General features: G+C 60.1%; 3 protein-coding genes across 10 annotated transcripts; 2 read left to right on the top strand and 1 right to left on the bottom strand.

The window, feature by feature from the left end:
* Positions 1-1,931: 1,931 nt before the first annotated feature.
* MED19 (mediator complex subunit 19) lies at positions 1,932-5,226 on the bottom strand. Of its 6 annotated transcripts, none has more exons than XM_045016002.1 (5): positions 4,952-5,226; positions 3,754-4,010; positions 3,438-3,534; positions 3,200-3,314; positions 1,932-2,323 (listed from the first exon to the last, which is right to left on the bottom strand). In XM_045016002.1, the coding sequence occupies exons 1-5, from the start codon at positions 5,184-5,186 to the stop codon at positions 2,158-2,160; spliced, it is 870 nt and encodes a 289-aa protein (XP_044871937.1). In that variant the 5' UTR covers positions 5,187-5,226; the 3' UTR covers positions 1,932-2,157. The 6 variants fall into 6 exon arrangements, with proteins under 6 accessions (XP_044871937.1, XP_044871938.1, XP_044871941.1 ...); XM_045016003.1 differs by having other exon boundaries at positions 3,200-3,294; positions 4,952-5,212; XM_045016006.1 differs by lacking the exon at positions 4,952-5,226 and adding an exon at positions 4,585-4,660.
* Positions 5,227-5,409: 183 nt separating this feature from the next.
* TMX2 (thioredoxin related transmembrane protein 2) lies at positions 5,410-15,043 on the top strand. The gene is made up of 8 exons (XM_045016001.1): positions 5,410-5,826; positions 7,741-7,801; positions 8,160-8,273; positions 11,963-12,039; positions 12,235-12,341; positions 12,560-12,625; positions 13,140-13,269; positions 13,744-15,043. The coding sequence occupies exons 1-8, from the start codon at positions 5,638-5,640 to the stop codon at positions 13,900-13,902; spliced, it is 903 nt and encodes a 300-aa protein (XP_044871936.1). The 5' UTR covers positions 5,410-5,637; the 3' UTR covers positions 13,903-15,043.
* A 940-nt stretch (positions 15,044-15,983) lies between these two features.
* Positions 15,984-21,082, top strand: SELENOH (selenoprotein H). 3 transcript variants are annotated; one of them, XM_045016009.1, is made up of 5 exons: positions 15,984-16,140; positions 16,880-17,043; positions 17,388-17,533; positions 18,085-18,202; positions 20,883-21,082. In XM_045016009.1, the coding sequence occupies exons 2-4, from the start codon at positions 16,886-16,888 to the stop codon at positions 18,183-18,185; spliced, it is 405 nt and encodes a 134-aa protein (XP_044871944.1). In that variant the 5' UTR covers positions 15,984-16,140; positions 16,880-16,885; the 3' UTR covers positions 18,186-18,202; positions 20,883-21,082. The 3 variants fall into 3 exon arrangements, with proteins under 3 accessions (XP_044871944.1, XP_044871945.1, XP_044871946.1); XM_045016010.1 differs by lacking the exon at positions 15,984-16,140 and adding an exon at positions 16,172-16,279 and having other exon boundaries at positions 20,883-21,081; XM_045016011.1 differs by lacking the exon at positions 15,984-16,140 and adding an exon at positions 16,231-16,276.
* The last annotated feature ends 6 nt before the right edge of the window (positions 21,083-21,088 follow it).

Genomic DNA, 21,088 nt, shown 5'->3' on the forward strand with positions numbered 1-21,088 from the left:
CCCTAGGGATAGAAATGGGGTACCTCAGTGGGTGCTGGGGGAGGGGGAATAGGCAGAGATAATGTCTAGCCTCAGCAGGAATAGAAAGGATGCCCTGGGGGGCAGGGCAGACAGAGCAGGGGGCAGCAGCTGGCCCCTTTGCACCTGGGCCCCAGGCTGTACCCCCCTCTTCCACTGTAAAAGCAGGAGAGGAACCCAGCTGTGCCCCACCCCCAATCCAGTTCCACCTTGTGGTAGGAGGCTGGAATCCCCTGAGCAGCTCTGCTCCCTGCTTGAACGGGGCTGGGGCAAGGCAAGGGTGACCCTATTGCCTACAGCTGTGTGGGATGGTAGCTACAGCCAGGGAGTGGAAGTCAGGACTCCTGGGTTCTGTGCTGGCCTGTGTGACTTTAGCCATGTTATCACTGTGCCTCAGTTTCCCAAGCAAGCACACTTTAATACTTGGGAGCAAAGGGCCAGGCGTGCATTGGCCTTATGGGTCTCACGGGCGAAGGGTTGTTACATTGCTCTGGGGCACTGCCCAACAGTAAGTGGAGCTTGCTGTCTCTTTGGGCCTCTCCCATCTATGCAGTTAGCTAAGCCCTTCCCCCACCCAGGCCCTGCTGGGGCCAAATTCCCCAGCTACCCTCTCTTGCCAGGGGAAGCTGTTCGCCATCACCTAGATCCTGCGGTGGGGGGACGGCAAAGGCTCAAGCCTCCCGCCACCCTCCTCCAAGACAGCGGCAGTCAGTTCAGCCAGGCCCTGGAGCCTTGGGTCTGCATGAAGGAATTGGATCCAGGCTGCACTGTGGTATTTTGCAAGGTGCCTGGTGAACACAGCTGCCTGGGTCAGACAGCATCTGATTCAAGGGAGTGGATGCGGGGGGGAGGCAAAGGCCAGCCCATAGCTGCTGGGGTGAGGCTGAGCTGCCACCTGGGGTGGATTTCTGGCCAATGCTGCCTTCTGAGGTTGCCACAGTTGACCCACATTGGCTCCCGCTAGGAAGCCCAGTCCAGAGAGAAGGGGCCCAAAACCTGCTGGGACAGGGGATCCCCCATCACAGGAGAGTTCCCCCTGACCCCTGTGCATGCAAGATGCTCCATGCAGAGGGTGCTGTGAGCTTGTTCTGCTTCAGGCTAGTCCACCTCCCATTGATGTAAAACACATGGCCCCTGGGAACTGCTGGGAGTCAAGCCCTGAGAAGCAGCACAGAGCTGCCAGGCCTCCACTGTGCAGCAGTTCCCTGCAGGAGGAGGAAGGGAACTACAACCACTGGTTAAGGCCCCAGCCACTTTGCCCCCTTAACAGGAAGGGAAGCAGCTCAAAGCCTGGCTAGGGTGGGAGGGTTCCCAGGGGCTGCACAGGGAGCTAAACTGACTCGGGCAGCTGGGCATTCACTACCTTCAGCAGCAGAGCATGAACAGCATCCGGGCACTGCAGCACCGTGTGGTTTATTTAGGGAGGGTAGTGCCCCCTGCTGGCCTTAGGCCAGTGAGCCCAGCTGGCCAGGGCAGTAGAAAACAACAGGCTGTCTCTGTCCCCTCCCACCGCCGTGAGGCTTGGGCTGTTCGCTCCTGGCAGCCATACTAGAGCCAGAGGCCTGCAGCAGAGCTGCCCGCCTGAACCCAGGAATCTGCTCCCCATTGCCCAGTCAGGCTGGGGTCTAATTAACGCCCTGGAGACTTGTGAGCTGGACACCTGCCCCCTTAGGAAATAGACTCGGCCCCTTCCTCCCCCCTGCTCCACACAGCCAGGAGGCTGAGCTCTGCCCATCTGGCCTGTTACCTGCTTCCCACAGCCCAGGCCCCTGCTGAAATCTATGTCCTCAAGGCTCACTCTGCTGGTAGCTGGGCCAGCACCCGCTCTGCCCTGCCCTGGCCCAGGGGTGGGGAGCCTAGGCCTAGCCAGGCACAGGCAGTGAGCAGGGCACTTTCAAACAGAGCCACCGGCATCTCCTCCAAGCAGAGGTTTAATTAAAACATGAATAAAAAAGAGCCTCTGCTACTGAGAGGATTATTTGGTATAAAAGGGACGAGCAAGCCTTAAAGGCAGGAGCCAGTGCCCCCTCTCCAGCTGAGTCTGTGCTCCCACCAGGCTGATGCCCTGGGATATCTGTACACACCGGGGCCCCCGGTGGGGCAGCCCAGTTCCCCCCTGCGAGCCGCTCTGGGGTATTCCTAATGTCGCCTCCAGCGCCGCTCTCCCCAGCACTCAGCAAGTCGATGATGGGCGTCTCCCTGGAGCGATCCCAGTGCCACGGTCAGAGTTGGCGGCTCACCGGAGGCTGCTGCTGCTGCTGGCTTGGGAGCTGCCCACACCTGGGTGCTCTGGGCTGTGCCGGTTCTAAGTCAGACAGACAGACAGACCGTCCCCTGTGAGGATTCACAGTGGGGCTATGGGGGTTGTGAGTCAGGACAGGATTCCTCAGCCCAGGGACCAATCAGAACAAGGGGGGAAAGACTCAATTTTTGGCCTCAAGTGTTTTCCAGCCCCCAAGTGGGGTTTCTATGTGTACCCACTTGTTCCCCAACAGCATGTGATTTCCACAGCAAATGTCAGTTTCCTACTAAAAATCAAACACCCCCAATATTTCAGCTTTGGTGTCTCATGGGAGCTGTAGTTCAGATGCTCCATGTCTCCAGGCTCCCAGCCAGACTAAATCTCCCATGGTGCACCATGGCCAGGGACTCTCATGGAGTGAGAAAGTGGTGCATCATGGGAGATGTAAACTGACCAAGAATCCTGCCCTATAGAAGAGGGGGCATGAGGCACCTGAACTACAAGTCCCAGGAGTCACCACACCAGCATTTCTAAATCAAAAATATTTGAGTCTTGAGTTTCCAAAAAAACCTACCTCCTGCCCTCCAAGGAGGGGTCACACCCACACAGTCCCTATCCCCCACTCTCCCCAGGGAGGGGTCACACCCACACTCAGTGCCCATCCACCTCTGAGGGGGTCTCTCTCTCACACACACACACTTACTTTTTCAGAGGGCAAAAGCCTATTTTTCTGCCCACTCTAGGTGGGACCACATGGATCACCGGTGGCATCAGACCCCATCTCTCCAGGGCCGTTACATTAGGACAGAGGCTCCAGAGCAGGGGGATAACCAGGAGGGAGTTGGATACATTTCAAGTCCTGTCCCTCCCCAGTAAGGTGAGCATAGCCAGGCTGGTGGGGAAGTGAGCCAGGAGTTCTTCCCCCTTGCTGCCACCTACCTTCTTTTTCTTCTTCTCTTTCTTCTTCCTCTTCCGCTCTGGATCCTCCTCCTTTTTCTTCTTCTTCTTCTTGTGGTCAGAGTCTGAGGGGGTTTCTGCAAAGAGAGACGTAGATCTGCATTCAAGTGAGTCCCCTCCTGGGAGATGGGGGATGGTTGGCCTAGCTATGACGTTACTGGGGCCTGCTGCAATATGTCTGGGAGAGGGGATTGCTGGATTTGTGGAGTGCAGCCTTTACCTGGGGGAACAGGATCCTGGGTGCGGCTCTGCTTGTGCTTGTGTTTATTTTTCTTCTTGGGTGGCTGGATGTGCATCAAGCGACACTGTTCTGGCAACTGGAAGAGACAAAGATCAGGGTAGGTGGGGGTGACGGAGTTTTTCCAAACATCACCTCCCTTCCCGCTACATATCACCTGTCAACCAGCAATTGTCTTTTGTTTTCTCAGCAGACCTCTCTGCATCATCTCCCCCAACCCAAACCTCAGACTCCCCCCTTCCCTGACCCTAACCCCAAAGCTACCCTCCCACTCCCAGCAACTCTCGGGGAAGCTCACCGGGCCGGCATGCAGGCGGAATCCAGTCAACATGGTGCCAGTGATGGGGTTGAAGGAGCTGCTGCAGATGGGTGGCTTCTCAATAAGGGAGCGCAGGCTGCTGTTGTCATGCGAGCCCGGCAAGTCGATCATCCCTGGCAGGTCAGGCAGAAAGTTGCTTAGCTTCTCCTTCACCTTCTTGCCGCAGAATTTGTTGTAGGAGTGTTCTAGGTTGTAGTGTGTGATCAGGTTGGTGCTGCCCGTCAGTTCCATGTTGCCTAGGAAGGAACCAGGAGAGCAGCGCTTTACAGACACCCAGCCTTGCTGAAGGCAGCGAAATGGGGCTGTCTGCACACAGGACTGGGAGCCAGGATCCTGCCTTCCCTGCCCAGCTCTGCCACTGACTTCCCCTCTGGCCTTGGGCAAAGTCACTTCAACTCTCTCTCCTCGGCACTTGCCTGGCCCAGCACGGCCGTGAGGCTCCGTTAATGTCTGTGGTGCACTGGCTATAGGCGGAGCACAACTGAGCCCGCACTGCTCAAGCCCGGGTGGCGAGCCCCTCCGCTAAGGCCGGTTGGGGTCGGGGCATGGCAGCACCATGGTGGGCAACGGAGCCTCGCGTGTCCAGCTGGCAATGGGGGAGAGGAGCCGGGATTTAACCCCACACGACACCTGGGCTGGATGCCACGGATCACGGCCCAGCCGCCGGGGGAGCCTGTATGAGCAGCCAGGGCCGTGGGTCTGTCAGTGAGACCGTAACACGCCCCCGCCCCCACTCGGGCCCTTCCCCATCCTCCCCACCAGCAGCACTGGCTCGGGGGCAGAGGAGTCTGGGAAATGGCTAATGCGGACCCTGTTGGGAGCAGGCTCCCCCTCCCCACGAACTTTATCCTCCCATTGGCTACGAGACTCCATCTCCCCGACTCTTCACAGACGTCTTATTCCATCCTTATTGGCTCGCAGAGCTGCCAATCCAGACATTCATACACACTGTCCCCGCCCCCAGCAGGTTTCTGCCTTCCCCATTGGCAAAAGGGGCTAACAATCCAAACAGGCCCCTCAAGTCCCGCCTCCGCTGGCCCGTCTGTTTTGCCTATTGGGCTGGGGAAAGCAGCCCCAGCCATAGATAGGCGGAGAGAGAGGCCAATCAGAGGCGTCTGAGCGACGCGATTGGCCAGCCCCCTCAGGGCCGCCCCCACGAGCCCCATTGGCCAGGTACCTGGTAGCTCCCGCATCAGGTAGAAGGGGCCGCTGGCAGCCGCGGCCTTGCGGGCGGCGTCCTCCGCGGTCTGGGGCGCGGCGGCTGCGGGGGGAGGCCCGGCGCCGGGACCCCCCGGCTTCCCCGGCCCGAAGCCCAGCGCGGTAGCCGCGGCAGGAGGCGGCGGCTCGGCCCCTCCGAAGAGAGCCGAGAAATTCTCCATCATCCCAGCATGCCCCACGCGCTCTCCTCCCATTGGCCTGGTCCCTCGGGGACGTGACCATCCGCCTCGTCCTCATTGGAGGGCGGCCTATCGTATACATGTCTTTGATTGGTTAATCTCTTTTTTATTCCGCCCAATCTCACGTCCCTGCGTGTCTCTGATTGGACAAAAAGTTACATGGACTCAGCCCTGACGTGATTGGTTTTCTCCCTCGCGCACTATGATGACAACCAGGTCTGGCAATCACGTCTTTCCAATTCTCGATATCTGATTGCTCCCTTGCTCTAGCGATCCCGTCTCCGTTGCGATCTCTGTATCCAATCGGATGTGTCTGATAGTGAGTGGCAGTGGCTAAGACCAATGAGAATGGAGGTCTCCTATCAGTCCTCGCCCTCATCATGATTGGCGTCGCGGTTGCCCAATAGGAAGCGGTGGTGCGTGCGCGGTTGTCCCCGCGGCGGCAGGCCGGTCGGTGTAGGTGAAGATGGCGGTCCTGGCCCCGCTCTTGGCGCTGTTCTACTCGGTGCCCGGGCTCTGCCGCTGGCTGGCGCGGCCCTACTACCCGCTCTCGGCGCTGCTCTCCGCTGCCTTCCTGCTGGTGCGCAAGCTGCCGCCGCTCTGCCAGGGGCTGCCCACGCAGCGCGAGGACGGGAACCCCTGCGACTTCGACTGGGTGAGTCCCGACCCCCCCCCCGGGGACCCCCCTCCCGCGACTGGGTGAGTCCCGACCCCCCCTTCGGGGACCCCCCCCCGCGACTGGGTGAGTCCCGACCCCCCCTCGGGGACCCCCCCCGCGACTTCGACTGGGTGAGTCCCGACCCCCCCCCCCTCGGGGACCCCCCCCCCCCGCGACTGGGTGAGTCCCTACCCCCCCTTCGGGGACCCCCCCCCGCGACTGGGTGAGTCCCGACCCCCCCCTCGGGGCCCCCCCCCCGCGACTGGGTGAGTCCCGACCCCCCCCGCGGGGACCCCCCCCGCGACTGGGTGAGTCCCGACCCCCCCCCCGGGGACCCCCCCCCGGCTGGGTGAGTCCCGACCCCCCCCCCGGGGACCCCCCCCCCGCGACTGGGTGAGTCCCGACCCCCCCCTCGGGGACCCCCCCCCGCGACTGGGTGAGTCCCGACCCCCCCCTCGGGGACCCCCCCCCGCGACTGGGTGAGTCCCGACCCCCCCTTCGGGGACCCCCCCCGCGACTTCGACTGGGTGAGTCCCGACCCCCCCCCGCGACTTCGACTGGGTGAGTCCCGACCCCCCCCCGCGACTTCGACTGGGTGAGTCCCAGGGACACCCCCCTCCCCCCTCGGATCCCTGCAACTGGGTGGTGTCCTCCTTTACTCTGGAGGAGGGAGAAGGAAACAGCTCTGCCCCCAGGCGAGGATGCTGGGTCGGGCGTGGTAGCGTTTGGTGGGTTCCAATGGGGTGTCGGAGCCCAGCCAGCAGGAGATGGGTCTTCAGGCCCAAGCTGTGGGGGGCTATGGCTTGGAGCACTGAGATAATCCATCCAGGCAAGTCCTTGGACTAGTAGCTGCTGGTGAGATTTTTTTTCCAGCCTTGCACCCAAATTCACCCCCTTTCCCTAGTGATGCGGTTGGTATGGCCCGGGTCAGGGTCTCCATGCTCACGCTGTGGTGGGACAGCCCGGACTAAGGATTTTCCACTGTACTTTCATCGCCCTCCTCCACATGCATCCCAGTAATGTCCTGATATGGCCTAGGGCAGAGGTCCCCAAACTGTGGAGGAATGTGCAGGGGGGGTGCAGCTGGGGCCTGGGCCAGCCCCAGGAGGGAGTGCCCCCGGCTCCATCCCCGGCCCCCTAACCCCTCTCTGTGTCCCAGCCTCCTGGAGCTGTGGCACAGACAGACAGACCTAGGGCGGTGGGGACTGCAAGGTAAAAAGTTGTGGAACCGCTGGCCTAGGGTGAGGTGTAATTTCCCTTTCCTCCCTGCAGCGCTTTGTGATTCCATTACTCCTGCACTCAGCTCCCCCACATGCTGTTGCTATGCCCCAGCTCAGCTTCTGGCTGACTCGCCCCACCGTAGCCAGCTCCCAGGGGTGGGCTCAAGTCCTTCATGCAAGGTTCACACCACACCTACTCCCTGGCAGTTCCCCTTCGTGGGGTGGGGCTGGGGGCAAGGGAGGAGAGTGCAGGCAGTGCGGACTGGCGGCAGGCAGTGTAGACAATGGGTTGGCATTCCTGTGCTCCAGCTGAGTATCTGGGAGCTCCCATAGCTACTCACAGCCCCCAGTGGCTTTGCATGGAGATCCATGGGGTGGAGGGGAGTTCTGCTGCCCCTTGCCGCAGCTGCTGTTGGTCTTAGTGCCAGGCTGAGTCAAGAGCGTTTTGGCTGCACAGGACGATCTGTACAACAGACAAGGCTAGAGCCAGCCCCTCTCGGGTACCATGGCCTCTCCATGTTGCATTGGTTCGGTCTGCTATTGCTTGTGGTTGGGATCCCCCTTTCTGTGCCCTGGTGGCTCTGCCTAGCTCTCCCCCCTGTACTTTGTTGGTTCGGTTGGTATCCCCTCCCTGAGCCATGTTGACTCTGCCCGCCCCGCTCGTCCATGCTCACCCCACCCTTTCTTTCAGCGGGAGGTGGAGATCCTCATGTTCCTCAGCGCCATCGTGATGATGAAGAACCGCAGATCCAGTGAGTCCCCCCCCACCCCTCGCTGGAACTATTCTGCAAGCAGGAGATGAGGGGATGGGCATTCCGAGGACTGTTCTTAGGCTGGCACGGCTTGGTCTCCCTGTCAGACCCCAGGGGAAGCATGGGCGGAGGTCTGGAGGGGGTCTGGCTGAGGAGATCACGTGGCAGGATTGGGGAGATCCTCAGGCAGCTCTGTCCCGCAGCGAGTGCGATGAAGTTATGGGGTCAGTGTGTGTTGGCGTCAATCCAGGGGGCAGGTACAGGAGAGGTGGGGGGACAGTTTGTGTTGGACATTTCACATGCACCTCAGCTTCTCCCTAGACCGGGGCTGACCATCACCCCCATCTCTCTCCCCCAGTCACCGTGGATCAGCACCTGGGGAACATCTTCATGTTCAGTAAAGTGGCCAACGTAATCCTCTTCTTCCGGCTGGATGTGCGCATGGGGCTGCTCTACCTGACACTCTGCATAGGTGAGATGCCACCTCGGGGACACGCGGCTGGTTCTGAACAGAATTGAGTCTGTCGCTGTTCCATGGTGCTAGGTGCTGCCTGTGCAGTGAGGGACGGTCCCTGCCTATCTAAGTAGACCAGCCAGACACGATGGGAGAGAGGATTGTTACTGAGATATCGCTGTGCCTACCCAGTTTCTGCATAATCTATACCTATCTCATCGAGCTGGAAGGGACCCTGAAAGGTCATCAAGTCCAGCCCCCTGCCTTCACTAGCAGGACCAAGTGCTGATTTTTGCCCCATATCCCTAAGTGGCCCCCTCAAGGATTGAACTCACAACCCTGGGTTTAGCAGGCCAATGCTCAAACCACTGAGCTATCCCTCTCTGCATCCGCATCTCCGATCCCACACGCCCTATGGTGCTGAGCAGCCAGAGCCAAACAGCCTCATCTCAGATAAGGGGGCACAGTCTCTGAGCCTCCTTGCGTATGTCAGGGGTGGGGGTTAAGTGTAGCCTTGACGCTGAATGTACCAGCTCTTTAAATGCCGCACCCTTTTAGGCTGGCAAGTCCCTGTCACTTCCCAGGGGAAGGTCTCGGGCTCCCTCTTGCTGCACTGTTTGGCTGGAAGCTGTTCGTGCTCCCCTGTCCCAGAGAGGAGTAACTGCCGAGGCCGGGGTCCCACCTCTGCAATAGGGGCCTGTGCACATCGCTGCTGCTAAAACCATATTCCTGGCTTGTCGCTCTGGCCGCTTCACCCCCCTCCTTGCATGTCTTCTTGGCTCCCCTTTCCCCAGCACCCCAGGCACACGCACCCGGTCTCCCCTTTCAGGGTCCTTCAGAACCTGTCCCCACCCACCTATCCTCTCACAGGCGATCACGGTGTTCCGCCCCCCAGTCAGCCCGTGGTCCCAGCCTTCGTCACTTAGCTGTTCCATTTTCAAACAGGCTCCTTCATGCTTTCTTCCCTGCTGCCCCTCCCGCTTGGGAGGAGCCCCCCATCAGCATTCACAGAGCTCCCGCCTCAGGCTTCCCCTTTGCTACGAAACCCACACACAACTTGCCGTAGGCTGGGTGGCTGGTGTGCAGAGACCACTGCCGACCATGCTGGCTGGTTCTGACTCATTGCTCCCTGCCTCTACCCAGGCCTCGTCTTAGATCACAAGCTCTGTGGGACAGGGATTGTTGTCTGGTTCTGGGTTTGCACAGCCCCTAGCACAAGGCCCTGGGCCATGACTGGACTGTTAGCGCTCACATAAAACAGTCCGTGTCCCTGTGCGCCTTAGAGTGAAACCCAGCTGTCGTCCCTTGGCTCAGCCCTGCCTTCTGAGATGCACCATCCCTTCCTGTGTGAGTGCATTCAGCCTCTTTCCATCCTGTCCTCCTGACTCTGGAACAGCTCGGGGAAATCCCCGGTAATACCCCCAGGGCAGATGCGATGTGCCCAGGTCCCCTGTGGGGGATGGGGGTGAGCAATACCCACTTTCTAATGGAGACTCGCGTCAACCTTCACTACGGTGAGCTCCCTCTCCCTCCAGCCTTCCTCTGGGTGAGAACCAGCCCCCTGACCTGCTGGACATGGGGGCCTTTTAGTGACTGCTGGCAGTTGGGAGCCAGGCTGGCTTGGTGGGTTCAGCGCTAGGCTGGGAGCTCTGCCGAGTCGCTTCCCTTTTCAGTACTTTGAGCTCTCCGAGTGAAAAGTGCTGAGTGTTGTTCCCGGCGGGCCCAGCTCTTCCCCGTGCTCTGTGGTGTCCACTCGGACAGCTGTGTTGCCACGCAAACACGTTGCTTCTTATCTCGACATACCACACGTTACACCATTACCCACAAAACAGCTACCTCCCCCCCTGCGTCTCAGCCACTCTCCCTGCTTTGCCAGGGTGTGAGCTTGTGTGCTAAGCTTTGCCTCAATCGTGAGTATTGGAGCCACTGGCAGCCTTGTGCATTTCCACTGCTCCCTAGCCTCCAGCCCTTCAATGCCATCCCCTTGTTCCCCACCTGCTAACGCATGCGTCCCCTGTCTGGCTTAACCACCTGCATTTGGAGAGCTCAGGCTGTAAGGAGGCAGTGTTGCCTAGTAGATAGAGCACTGGAGCAGACCTCAGTTCTGTTCCCTGCTCCCCTGCTTGGCGGCTGGCCTGCTGTGGGGCCTTGCACAAGTCACTTCCTTGCTCTGGGCCTTGGTTTCCCCATGTGCACAATGGAGAGACTGCTACTGACTTCCATTGTAAAGTGCTTTGAGATCCACTGCTGCAAAGCACTATAGAAAAACGACCTAGTATTATAGAAATGTAGGGCTGGAAGGGACCTTGAGAAGTCATCAAATCCAGACCCAGTGCTGAGGCAGGACCATGTAAGCCTAGACCGTCCGTGACAGGTGTTTGACCCATCTGTTCTTAAACACCTCCAGTGATGGTGATTCCACAGCCTCCCTTGGAAGCCAGTTGCAGAGCTTACCTACCCTTAGAGTTTGTTTTTTCGTGATAGCTAATCTAAATCTCCCTTGCTGCAAATTAAGTCCATTGTGTCTTGTCCTACCTTCAGTGGACATGGAGAACAGTTGATCCCCATCCTCTTTATAACAACCCTCAGTGTATTTGAAGACTGTTATTAGGTCCTCCACCTCCTCCAGTCATCTTTTCGCAACACTAAACATGCCCAGTTTCTCAGGTTTTCTAAACCTTTTACCAGTTTTGTTGCTCTCCTCTGGACTTTCTCCAGTTTGTCCTTATTCTGAAAATGTGGCACCCAGAACTGGACACAGGACTCCAGCTGCGGTCTCACCAGTGCCAAGCAGAGCAGGACAGTTACCTGCTGTGTCTTACATCCAATACCCTAGTAATACACCCCAGAATAAGATTAGCCTTTTTTGCACTGCATCCCATTGTTGGCTTGTGTTCCATTTGTGATCCACTGTAACCCCTAGATCCTTTTCAGCAGTGCTGCCTCCTAGCCAGTTATTTCCCAGTGTGTAGTTGTGCATCCGTTTTTGTTTTTTTCTCCTTCCTGTGTGTAATACTTGTCTATTGAATTTCACCTTGTTGAATTCAGACCAGTTCTCCAATTTGCCACAGTCATTTTGAATTCTAATCCCGTCCTCCAACATGCTTGCAGTCCCTCCCAGCTTGGTTCCGACTGCAGATTTTATACGCATACGCTCCGCTCCATTTCCAAGGCATTAGTGAGAGTGTTGTGTATGGCTGTACCCAGGACTGACCCCTGCGGAACCCCCCTAGGTAGGCTCTCCCCGTTTGACAGCAAACCATTCATGACCGTTCTTTGAGTGCGCGCTTTCAACCAGCTGGCCACCCACCTTATTACAATTTCATCTAGCCCACATTTCCCTAGTTTGCTTAGGAGAACATCATGAGAGACTGTCAAAAGCTGGATTAAAATCCAGGTACATCACCTCTATAGCTTCCCCCATCCACTAGGGCAGGAACCCAGCGTGAGATGCTTTAGCCAACCTTCCCGTAAGGCCACCCAGCAAGCAGCCTAGTCCTGGAAACCGAACATTTGATTTCTATGCCTGCCTGGGCTCCCTGCCCCCCTCCTCCAAAGTGCAGCCAGTCACAGCAGGCCCAACTCCTCACCTGAGGGTGAGTCTATTTTAAGCCCGGGTTTAGGGTTGATGAGTAAATAGCTGCTGGTGTGGGGGGTTGTACAGGGTGCAGTGACTCATGCTGTGATGTGTGTGTGTGTACTTTCAGTGTTCCTGATGACCTGCAAGCCGCCTCTCTACCTGGGCCCAGAGTATATCAAATACTTCAGCGATAAAACCATTGACGTGAGTATCGGCTGCCCCATAGCCCCCAGGCCACCATTCACACATGGGCGGCTGTGGCTTGGGGACCAGCTTCCGCCTGCAGTTGCCGATCTCTGCCCTGACCTGCAGCCCAGGGAGGGGGTGCTGGGCTGGCGGTGTTGGGGCTGTGGTACCTGTGGTCGCAGGTGGGGCATGACCCTTCTGCCTGTGCCGCAGGAGGAACTGGAGCGGGACAAGCGGGTGACCTGGATTGTGGAGTTCTTTGCCAACTGGTCCAATGAATGCCAGTCATTCGCGCCCATCTACGCCGACCTGTCTCTCAAGTGAGTGGTGCCCAGGCTGTGATTCGGTGAGTAGGGGAGGGGGAACCCCTGTCACCCCCTGGGCTGAGACTGCCCCGGGGGCAGGGAATGTAGCTGACCCAGCTGGGGTTTGTGGGGGAGAACTGAGCCCAGCCACGTACTCTTGCCACCACACTCCCCTCCCATGCACTGGGATCTCCCTGCGCTAACTGCCTCTCCCCCCCCCACCCCCCACCCAGGTACAACTGCACGGGGCTCAGCTTCGGCAAGGTGGACGTGGGCCGCTACCCTGATGTCAGCACCAGGTGAGCGGGTCCAGGCTGCCGTGAGTAACTAGCTCAGTCTCATGCCTCTGCAAGGTGGGCAAAAGTGGGCTAGTTCCACTGCCCCACCACTGCCCATCCCGCCCCGGCCGATTCAGCAGCAGCCCAGCCATGAGGATGCTGAGGGTCGTTGCTTCACGCCGGGGGTCTCCTCTCTGCTGGGATCCCCTGGAGGGCTATGGCTGTGTTGGGAACCAGTGGCCCTGGGTAGTCTGCTCCCCGCCTAGCCCTGCTTCAGAGAGGTCCCTCCTTGCTGGCTCCGAGCCGTGGGGATGTTGCTGACCCCCGCGTGCAGCCACCAAGACCGTCCTGTTAGCTTGGATTGAGGTGGGGGTTGTTGCCTGGGAAGCGGAGTCTCCCCCTTTCCTGGGGGGCTGGGACGTGGATGTGTCTAGGGGCTGGGAAAGAGCAATGCAGAGCCTGAGGAGTGAGTGGGGAGAGGGGTTGGGATCGCTTGGTGCTCCAAGGGGTCACTCCTGTCCGTCCGTCCCCACAGGTACAAAGTCAGCACCTCACCCCTCACCAAGCAGCTGCCCACCCTGATCCTCTTCCAGGGCGGGAAGGAGGTGATGCGCCGGCCGCAGATCGACAAGAAGGGCCGGGCCGTCTCCTGGACCTTCTCTGAGGTGGGATGCATGGGGGCACCCTGTAGGGTGAGGGGCATGTGTAATCCACGGCCCTTCCTGGGCTGCTGCAGGAGCTGTGTAGCTTCAGCTCTGCCTGTTCAATCGGGCTCTTCCCTGAGCATTGGGGCATTGGCTCCGTTGCCCCAGCCATGGGCTGGATAGGGCCATCCTCTGCTGGGTCCTTCCCCTGCTGAGCTCCTGGCCTGGGCCAGCGTTACTGGCTACACGGCAGAATTCTCCTCTTAACCCATTTCCCACCCACCATCAGGACAGCCCACCCCCGGAGCTCCCTGTTCCCCACTGCAACATGACTCTGGGCAATCTGTACCCAGCCTGCAGGGCATTGAGGGATCCCCTTACCCCGAGCTGCCAGCCGCTGGCCAGACCTATGGTGCTGCCCCCTTCCTCCTGTGTTGCCTGCAGCAGGCCCTGGCAGTGGCAGAGCATGCGCTGAGGTCTGTTTCTGTGCCACAGGAGAACGTAATCCGGGAGTTCAGCCTGAACGAGCTGTACCAGAAGGCCAAGAAACAGTCGAAGCAGCGAGATGAGGGGCCCAAGGAGCCACTGGAGCAGCAGGATTCCCTGGCGGCGAGCACAGAGCTCCCCAACAGCGAGAGCAAGAAGGACAAATAGACCTGCCTCGTTCCCTGTAGTTGCCACCCCCGCCCTCTCCCGGCAGCTGTTCCATGGTGCCCAGCACAACCTGTCTCGAAGACGGTGCCATGGTGACGAGGGGAGCTGCATCAGGGAGTCACCACCCTCCCCCTGGGGCTTAGCCATGCCCCAGCTCCCCAGTGGGCCATGCTGGACTTTCCATGTCTCTGTGGCATCTTATTTATTCCTGTTCCTCTCTGGCATCACTGCAAGAACTGGCTGCAGGCTGCTGATTGGCTGGGGGGGGAGGGGGGGGGCAGTAATTGGTCCAGCAGGGGCTGGGGGTAGAATTCCCCTAGGCCTTTGGAGCAGCTGAGTTTGAGGGTGCCCCCTCCCCCAGTTGAATGGAACCAATGGGGGTGTGGGTGGGGAGTGTTGACTTGACCTGAACCAACTTGGGGTGGGGGGTGTATTGCTGATGGGCCCAACCACTTCTTCCTGGAAGATAGTCTCTCCTCCCCCGCTTTCTGTGTGGGGGTAAGGAGGTGCACGGGACTCCTCCCCGCCGTATGGTGCATGAGGGGGGGTGTAGGTCAGGTCCCCGTTCTCCCCCAGGACTCGCTTGGGAGGGCTGTTGGCTAACCCAGTGGCTGTGGGGGGAGGAGCTGGAGCGTATGTGCCACTCGGGGTGGCAGAGCAGCCTGGGCATGTAACTCTTGTCCCAGCCTGGGGCTGGTGGGAACTGGACTCTGCTGCTCTGGAGGACTCCTGGCCAGTGCCTGACTTCTGCCCCTTTCCCGCTGAGGAGCCCGACCCCTACTAGTTTCCTTTCCCTTCCTTCCAGCTGGTCTTGGTTTAACTCTTCAAGTGCCAAAAGTCAGCTCATGGGGCAAGGAGGGCAGGTGGTGGTGCCAGGCTGAGCGTAGCACCTGGTCTCCTTGCGAGCTGGAGGGGGGGGAAGTGATTGGATGGCCCTAGAAGGGCTCCCCGTTTCTGTGCCTGCAGCTGCCTGGGGCACCCACCCTTCCTGAATCACAGCCAGGGGCTCTTCATGCCAGCCCTGAAGAGGAGAGGAATTTGTGGTGGCTGAGCAGCTGGGGCTCCTAGGACAAACACTCCATGCTTCTGTTAATCATCTCTTCCTGTGCCAGTGTCTGTAATAAACCAAGCTAAGAATGAACCCTCCCTTCCCATCTCGCTGTGTCCTGGCTCCTGGGAAAGGGTGGATATTCACTGAGCCATTGCTGGTCTCAGCAGGCCAGCCCTGGCTCCAGGGAGCTGCCTCCAGCTGCAGGTGAGCTGTGGTGGTGGCTGCAGCCCAGTTAAAGAATATGTTCTTGGGTTCCTATCCTGGGGGGTTAGCCCTGCTCTGCTCTCAGTGCCTGGGGGTGGGAGGAAGGGAGTGTTGGGGCTAGGCTGCAAACTGGTCTGAAAGGTCTGCATCAGGACTCCCTGGCTGGCATGGTGGGAGGGCTGTACTGGCAGCTCAGTGCTGAGAACCACCAGCAGGGGTGACAGGCCAATGCTGCCTGTTCCTACAAGTCAGGTCCAATACACCTGGAAGGCCCCAGTGCCCCCTGCTGCTCACAGGCGCTTAACAGCTGCTGGGAGGAAGCTTGCATGGCCGCAGCATGTGCCTGCATGCTACTGTGAAGAAACTTACGCTGCTGGAGATGGCAGGGCAGCACTGAGGTTTCTACTGGACACTGCTGTAGGGAAGCTGATGTTCCTTGGGCCCTGGGTGGGCACTGCTGTGGAGAAGCTCGCAGTGCTGAGCTCCCCGTGGGGCACTGCTGTAAGGAAGCTTGCAGCACCAAGGTCCCTGCAAGACACTTGCAGCCCTGCTTGCTCAGGTTGCTGGAGTCCCAGCTGAGCCCTTGGGATCTGCCCTGTGATATAAGGTGACCAGAGAGCAAGTGTGAAAAATTGGGATCGTGGTGAGGGGTAATAGGAGCCTATATAAGACAACACCCCAAATGTCAGGCCTGTCCCTATAAAATCGGGACCTCTGGTCCCACCACTGTGCGGGGAAACTCAGCTGGGCCCAGACCTGTCGCAGTAACCCAGGTTGAGCTCTGATTGGCTGCAAAGAAGCCTCATTAATATTCAGAACGTTGTGTAACAAAGTCGGGCAGGAACCATCCTGCAGAAAGGCGGGGGGAGGCGCTGCAGTAAAAGCCGCTGCACGTGTTTTCATTACAACGCTGCCTTGGCGGGAGCCTGAAGCGGCTCCGATCACGCTCAGCTGCCCCGGGGGCAAAGGCCCGGCTGGCTCAGGTGATGCCTTTCCCCACCTTTATTTCCCCGTCCCCCCTCTGTGGTGCCACATGGTTGGGAGCAGGGCAATTTCCTGCGGCCGGCTGGTCCGCGTGGCTGCGCCGGGGTTCCCCGTTGGGCCCTCGCTGGGGAGGAGGCGGTAGGTTGTGGGGCTGTCTCTGGGCAGGGCCTGTGTCTGTGCTGCCCTCCGTGGGGCTGGTGTATGGGCCTGGGGGCTCCGCTGCTGGGGGAGGGGCTGATCCGCCGGGACCCCCAGCGCTGGGATGCTCAGGAGCGAAACGCTGCTGGTACCCAGTGCAGGAAGCGGGGGCTTTACCCACGCAGCGGTGCCCCCGTCCATCTAGTCCCTCACCTCTTTCGCTTTGTTGGTGCTCCTCCATCCTGCCCTGCAAACATGCTGGTGCCCGTTGCCCCTGCCCTGTATTAGCTCCCCCACCCGCCCTTGCTGTTCTGGTCCTCTCGCCTCCCTGCCTCTTGGTTTTCATTGTCCCTTGAAAGTCTCTCCACTTCCTGCCACGCCCTCAGTGATTTCTGTGCCTGGGTGGAAGGGGCCTGTGGTCCTGCCTCTGAGGGTAGAAGGCACCACTGTGATTATGTATCCCGACCCCCTCTGAATAACCCAGGCCAGAGAACTTCCCTGGATTAACTCCTGTTTGAGCCAGAGCAGATCTGTTCCAAAAACAGCCCATTGAAAACTACCTAGAGATACCTGGTAAGGGGCTCTTGTTTATTCTCCCAGAGCACGATGGCCCCCAAAGCGAGGAAGAGGAAGGCAAAGGAGCCTGAGGCAAAGGCTGTGAACTCTGAGGACCTGAAGGCGAATGGCGGTGCCGATACGCTGCCAAAGAGGTCACGGGTTGAGGGATGTCAGGGCCCGGGACCACGTGTGGTTATTGAGCATTGGTGAGTACTGGCCAGTGCAAGAGAGTGGGTGTTTTTTAAGCCCCAGCAGGCTCATGTCCTTGTGGAAGGCACCAGGAATGCTCAGGTGGTGGATGGGTGCCAATAGCTGGCAGGAGGGGGCCTGTCTGTGGAGAGGAAGGGGAGGATTACCTTGGGGGGAATCAGTCTGACACACTTCCAGAGGGGGAGCAGGCACTGGATGGGGGGATGTGGTCATGGATCAGGCAGGGCTCTGCTGGGAGTGTGGCACTGCTCGACGTGGGGCTGGTTTGTTCAGCTAACGCCTCTGCAGGAGGCCTGGTAGCAGGATCCCCAGCCCTGCTGACCCCCATCACCCCCCGCAGTAAGAGCTGACGAGTCTACGGGCGCAACGCCGATGCCGTGAGCCAGGCGCTGCGCCGCACCGTCGCCAACGTGGTGGTGGAGATCAACCCTGAGACACCACGCAGGAACAGCTTTGAGGTGTCCCTGGTGAAGGAGGATGGAAGTAGTAAGTGCTGGCGTTTCTGTAGCGCAGTGCTCAGTCAGGGTGCAATGATTGGGGGAGGCAGGGCAGTGCCAGGGAAAAGTGCCTGGGTGACTGCACACTGGGGTAGGGATGCTCACACTCTGCTTCGTGAGATTGTCCAATTTGGGACAGGCTGACATGGTGAGCTCCTCATGCAGAGTGAGCTCCTTCATGATTAGGTTCCTAAATGCATATGTTGCATCCCTTCCTCCCACCCTGTTCAGAGCTCTGGGGGGCAGATATTGTGCCTCACTAGGGGCCTGTGCCATGCAGGCCCAATTCTAGTTGTGGTGGGGAGAGTCTGTGCAGCACCTGGTATATTGGGGGGGCCCTGAACTTGGTCAGTGGGGATCTATGCAGCACCTGGTATATTGGGGGGGCCCTGAACTCACTTCGGGGTGTGTCTGTGCAGCACTTGGCACAGTTGGGGCCCCTGATCTCGCTCAGTGGGGGGTCTCTAGGGTCTCCTGCAATACAAACCAATGGGTAGCATCCCACACATAACCACCCCTGCCTTGTTGTTGGGGTTTCAGCGGTGGAGCTATGGAGCGGCATTAAGAAAGGGCCACCTCGCAAGCTCAAGTTCCCTGAGCCACAGAAGGTGGCGGACGTGCTGAAGAGCAGCCTGGTCTAAAGCAGAGCTGCACAGAGGTGAGTTATTCCTGCTCCAAGACTGGCCCAGCAGAAGGGCTGGCTGCTGTAAATCAGAGGGAGGAGGGGAGAAGTGACTGTAACTAGTATGGTTGAGATTTGTGTGTCTGTCTGACTCCAGCACAAACCCCCTCAGCTTGCGCTTTAATTGCCAGCACCACCTGGGCTCCACAAGCAGGGGTGAGCTGCAGACGGTTCGCAACGGTTCGCGTGAACCGTTTGCTAAAATTAGACGCCGGACAGCGAACCGCTTGCTAAAGTTCTCTGTCCGGCGTCTAATTAATTCTGCCTCCACCTCCTGCCATGAAGCTCCTCCTTGCTTCTCCTCCCCCAGGGCTTCCCGCGAATCAGCTGTTCGCGCGGGAAGCCTGGGAGGGCTGAGAAGCAGGCAGGCTTCCCCGGCCCAGGAAGACGACCCTAAGGTAGGAAACTGGGGGCGGGGGGGGGGGGGGCGTGTGCCCCGGCCGGTCCCTGGCAGCGACCCGTCCCCGCCTCCCCGGCCGCGACCCTGCCCGGCCCCGCGTCCCCGACTCCCCCCGAACCCCCCCCCCCCGCCCTGCCGTACCCCCACCTACCGTCCCCGGGTCCCCGCCCGACCCTCCCGGCCCGGCCCCCCCCCCGCGTTCCCGGCCCCGCGTTCCCGGGCCCGCCCCCCCCCCCCCGTGGCGGGGCCCCCCCCGGGTTGGGGGCCCCGCCGGGCCCCCCCCCCCCCCCCGGGGTCCCGGCCCTGCCCGGCCGCCCCCCCCCCCCCCCCCCCCGCGTTCCCGGCCCTCCCGGCCGCCGCCCCCCCCCCCCCCCCCGCGTTCCCGGCCCTGCCTGGCCGCCCCCCCCCCCCCCCCCGCGTTCCGGCCCTGCCTGGCCGCCCCCCCCCCCCCGCTGCGTTCGCGGCCCTGCCTGGCCGCCCCCCCCCCCCGCCGCGTTCGCGGCCCTGCCTGGCCGCCCCCCGCGTTCCCGGCCCTGCCTGCCCTGCCCGGGCCCCCCCCCCGCGGTCGCGGCCCGGCCCGGCCCCCCCCCCCCCGCGTTCCCGGCCCTGCCGTGCCCCCACCTACCGGGATGCACGGCTCTGGACACGGCCCCCCACCTCCGGCCCGGCCTGGCCCCGTGGCTCCAGCCGCCCCTGCTGTTTTGCCAGGGGGCCGGGCTCCGGCAGCGCGGGTCTGGGCATGACGGCGGCCCCGGCTGCCCGGCTCCAGCTCTGGCCGCAGCCCTCCCTGGCTCCACCCGGCCAGCCACCTGGCTCCGGCCGCCGGGCTCCCTCCGCATCCTCCGGCTCCGGCCGCGCGACTCCTGTCCTGGCCCAGCCACGTCCAGGCAGCGCAGTAAGGGGGCAGGGAGGGGGTGTTGGAGAGAGGGTAGGGGAGTTTGGGAGTGGGGGGGTCAGAGGGCAGGGAACAGGGGGATTGAATGGGGGCAAGGGTCCTGGGGAGCAGTCAGGAGAGCAGGGTTGGATGAGGTGGTGGGGGCACTCAGGGACAGAGAGAAGGGGTAGTTGTATGGGGTAGGGGTTCTGGGGGGCCATTGAGAATGAGAGGAGGGGTTGGGTGGGGCGGCAAGGGGCAGTCAGGGGACAGGGAAGGGGGGATGGGTCAGTGGTCTCGGAGTGTGTGTGTCAAGGAACATGAGGGGTTGGATGGGGCACGACCCCCCTCCCCCCCCGGAGGGGGGGGAAGGAGGGAACCCGTTGTTAAAATTTTGGAGGGAGGAGGGAACCCATTGTTAAAAATTTGGCAGCTCATCACTGTCCACAAGTCAAGCTGGGCTCTTTCCTTCTCCCGCACCATGGCAAGTCATAAAGGTCTTGCAGAGCAAACTACACTCTAAACTACCCGTGCCACCTCCTTGCCCTCGCATCAGGGCCAGCACATGATGCATGAGGAGGAATAGAGCTTGTGCTCCCAAGCAGTGGTGTCTCTGTAGGGCTAATGGGAGCTGAAGCACACGGTTGTCACTAAAGACAGCAGATCCGACTCCATGCACCTGGGGTCACTTCTGCACCTGTGTCTAATCGAATACCTGCTATGGGGCATGGTTGCCTTAACTGGACATGCTGAACTTGTCAGCAGGCTAGTGCTAGGGATGCGAGAACGTGGCTGTTGTTGGAGCCTCGGCCTATTCCAAGCCCAGAACACCTAGAGAGTAAAACCTAGTCCAGGCTGTGTTGGCTATTCCTGTGAGGGGGAAGTGTCTCCTTTCCTGGAGTTGGAAGCAGGGCTGGATCCATCAAAAATGCCCTGTGGTGGGGAGGAGGAAGCAGGCACCTGTAAGCAGAGAGGGCATGGCGGGTGCTACAGCCCCATGCTCTGTATTCCAGCTGCTGAGCAGAATCCCCATCCACCTCATCCAGACCCTGCATGGTCTCTCCCCCATGGTGGGAGCCCTGTATCAGGGGGGGGCCTAAGGTAATATGAGTGTATCACAACACACCTGAGAATCCAAGTGCTGGGCTCGTACACTGGCCTCTGGACCATCCTTCCTGTCAAGGAGCTGTCACCCCTTAAGTCAGCAGGCTTCTCACTAGCTTATGGGTGACCTCAGTGTGGCAACTACCTCTAGCCAACAAGGCTAATGCAGGTCAGTGTTTTGGGCCCAAATGACTGGATGCTTAGTGCAGGAGTGGGGGGGCTGCATGTCATTCCCTGTGTGAACAGCCAGGGCTGACATCTCTTTCTCATCCCAGCAGCTGGGTCTAGGACCCATCCATTCCTTGTGTGGACCGGAGCATCCATGATGAGGCATGATGAAGTGGGGGAGGGGCCAATGTCCAAACCTCAGTCATGTCTCTGATACTGCAGCTCTTCCCACGGGGAGTGGTGGGCCAGATGATGCCACTCTGTCCTTCGCTTCTGCTCTGCTCCTACAACCATCCTCTGGCCTTCGTTAGCAGAT

This window comes from Mauremys mutica, chromosome 4 (assembly GCF_020497125.1).
Source record: "Mauremys mutica isolate MM-2020 ecotype Southern chromosome 4, ASM2049712v1, whole genome shotgun sequence".
Classification (NCBI taxonomy): domain Eukaryota; kingdom Metazoa; phylum Chordata; order Testudines; family Geoemydidae; genus Mauremys; species Mauremys mutica.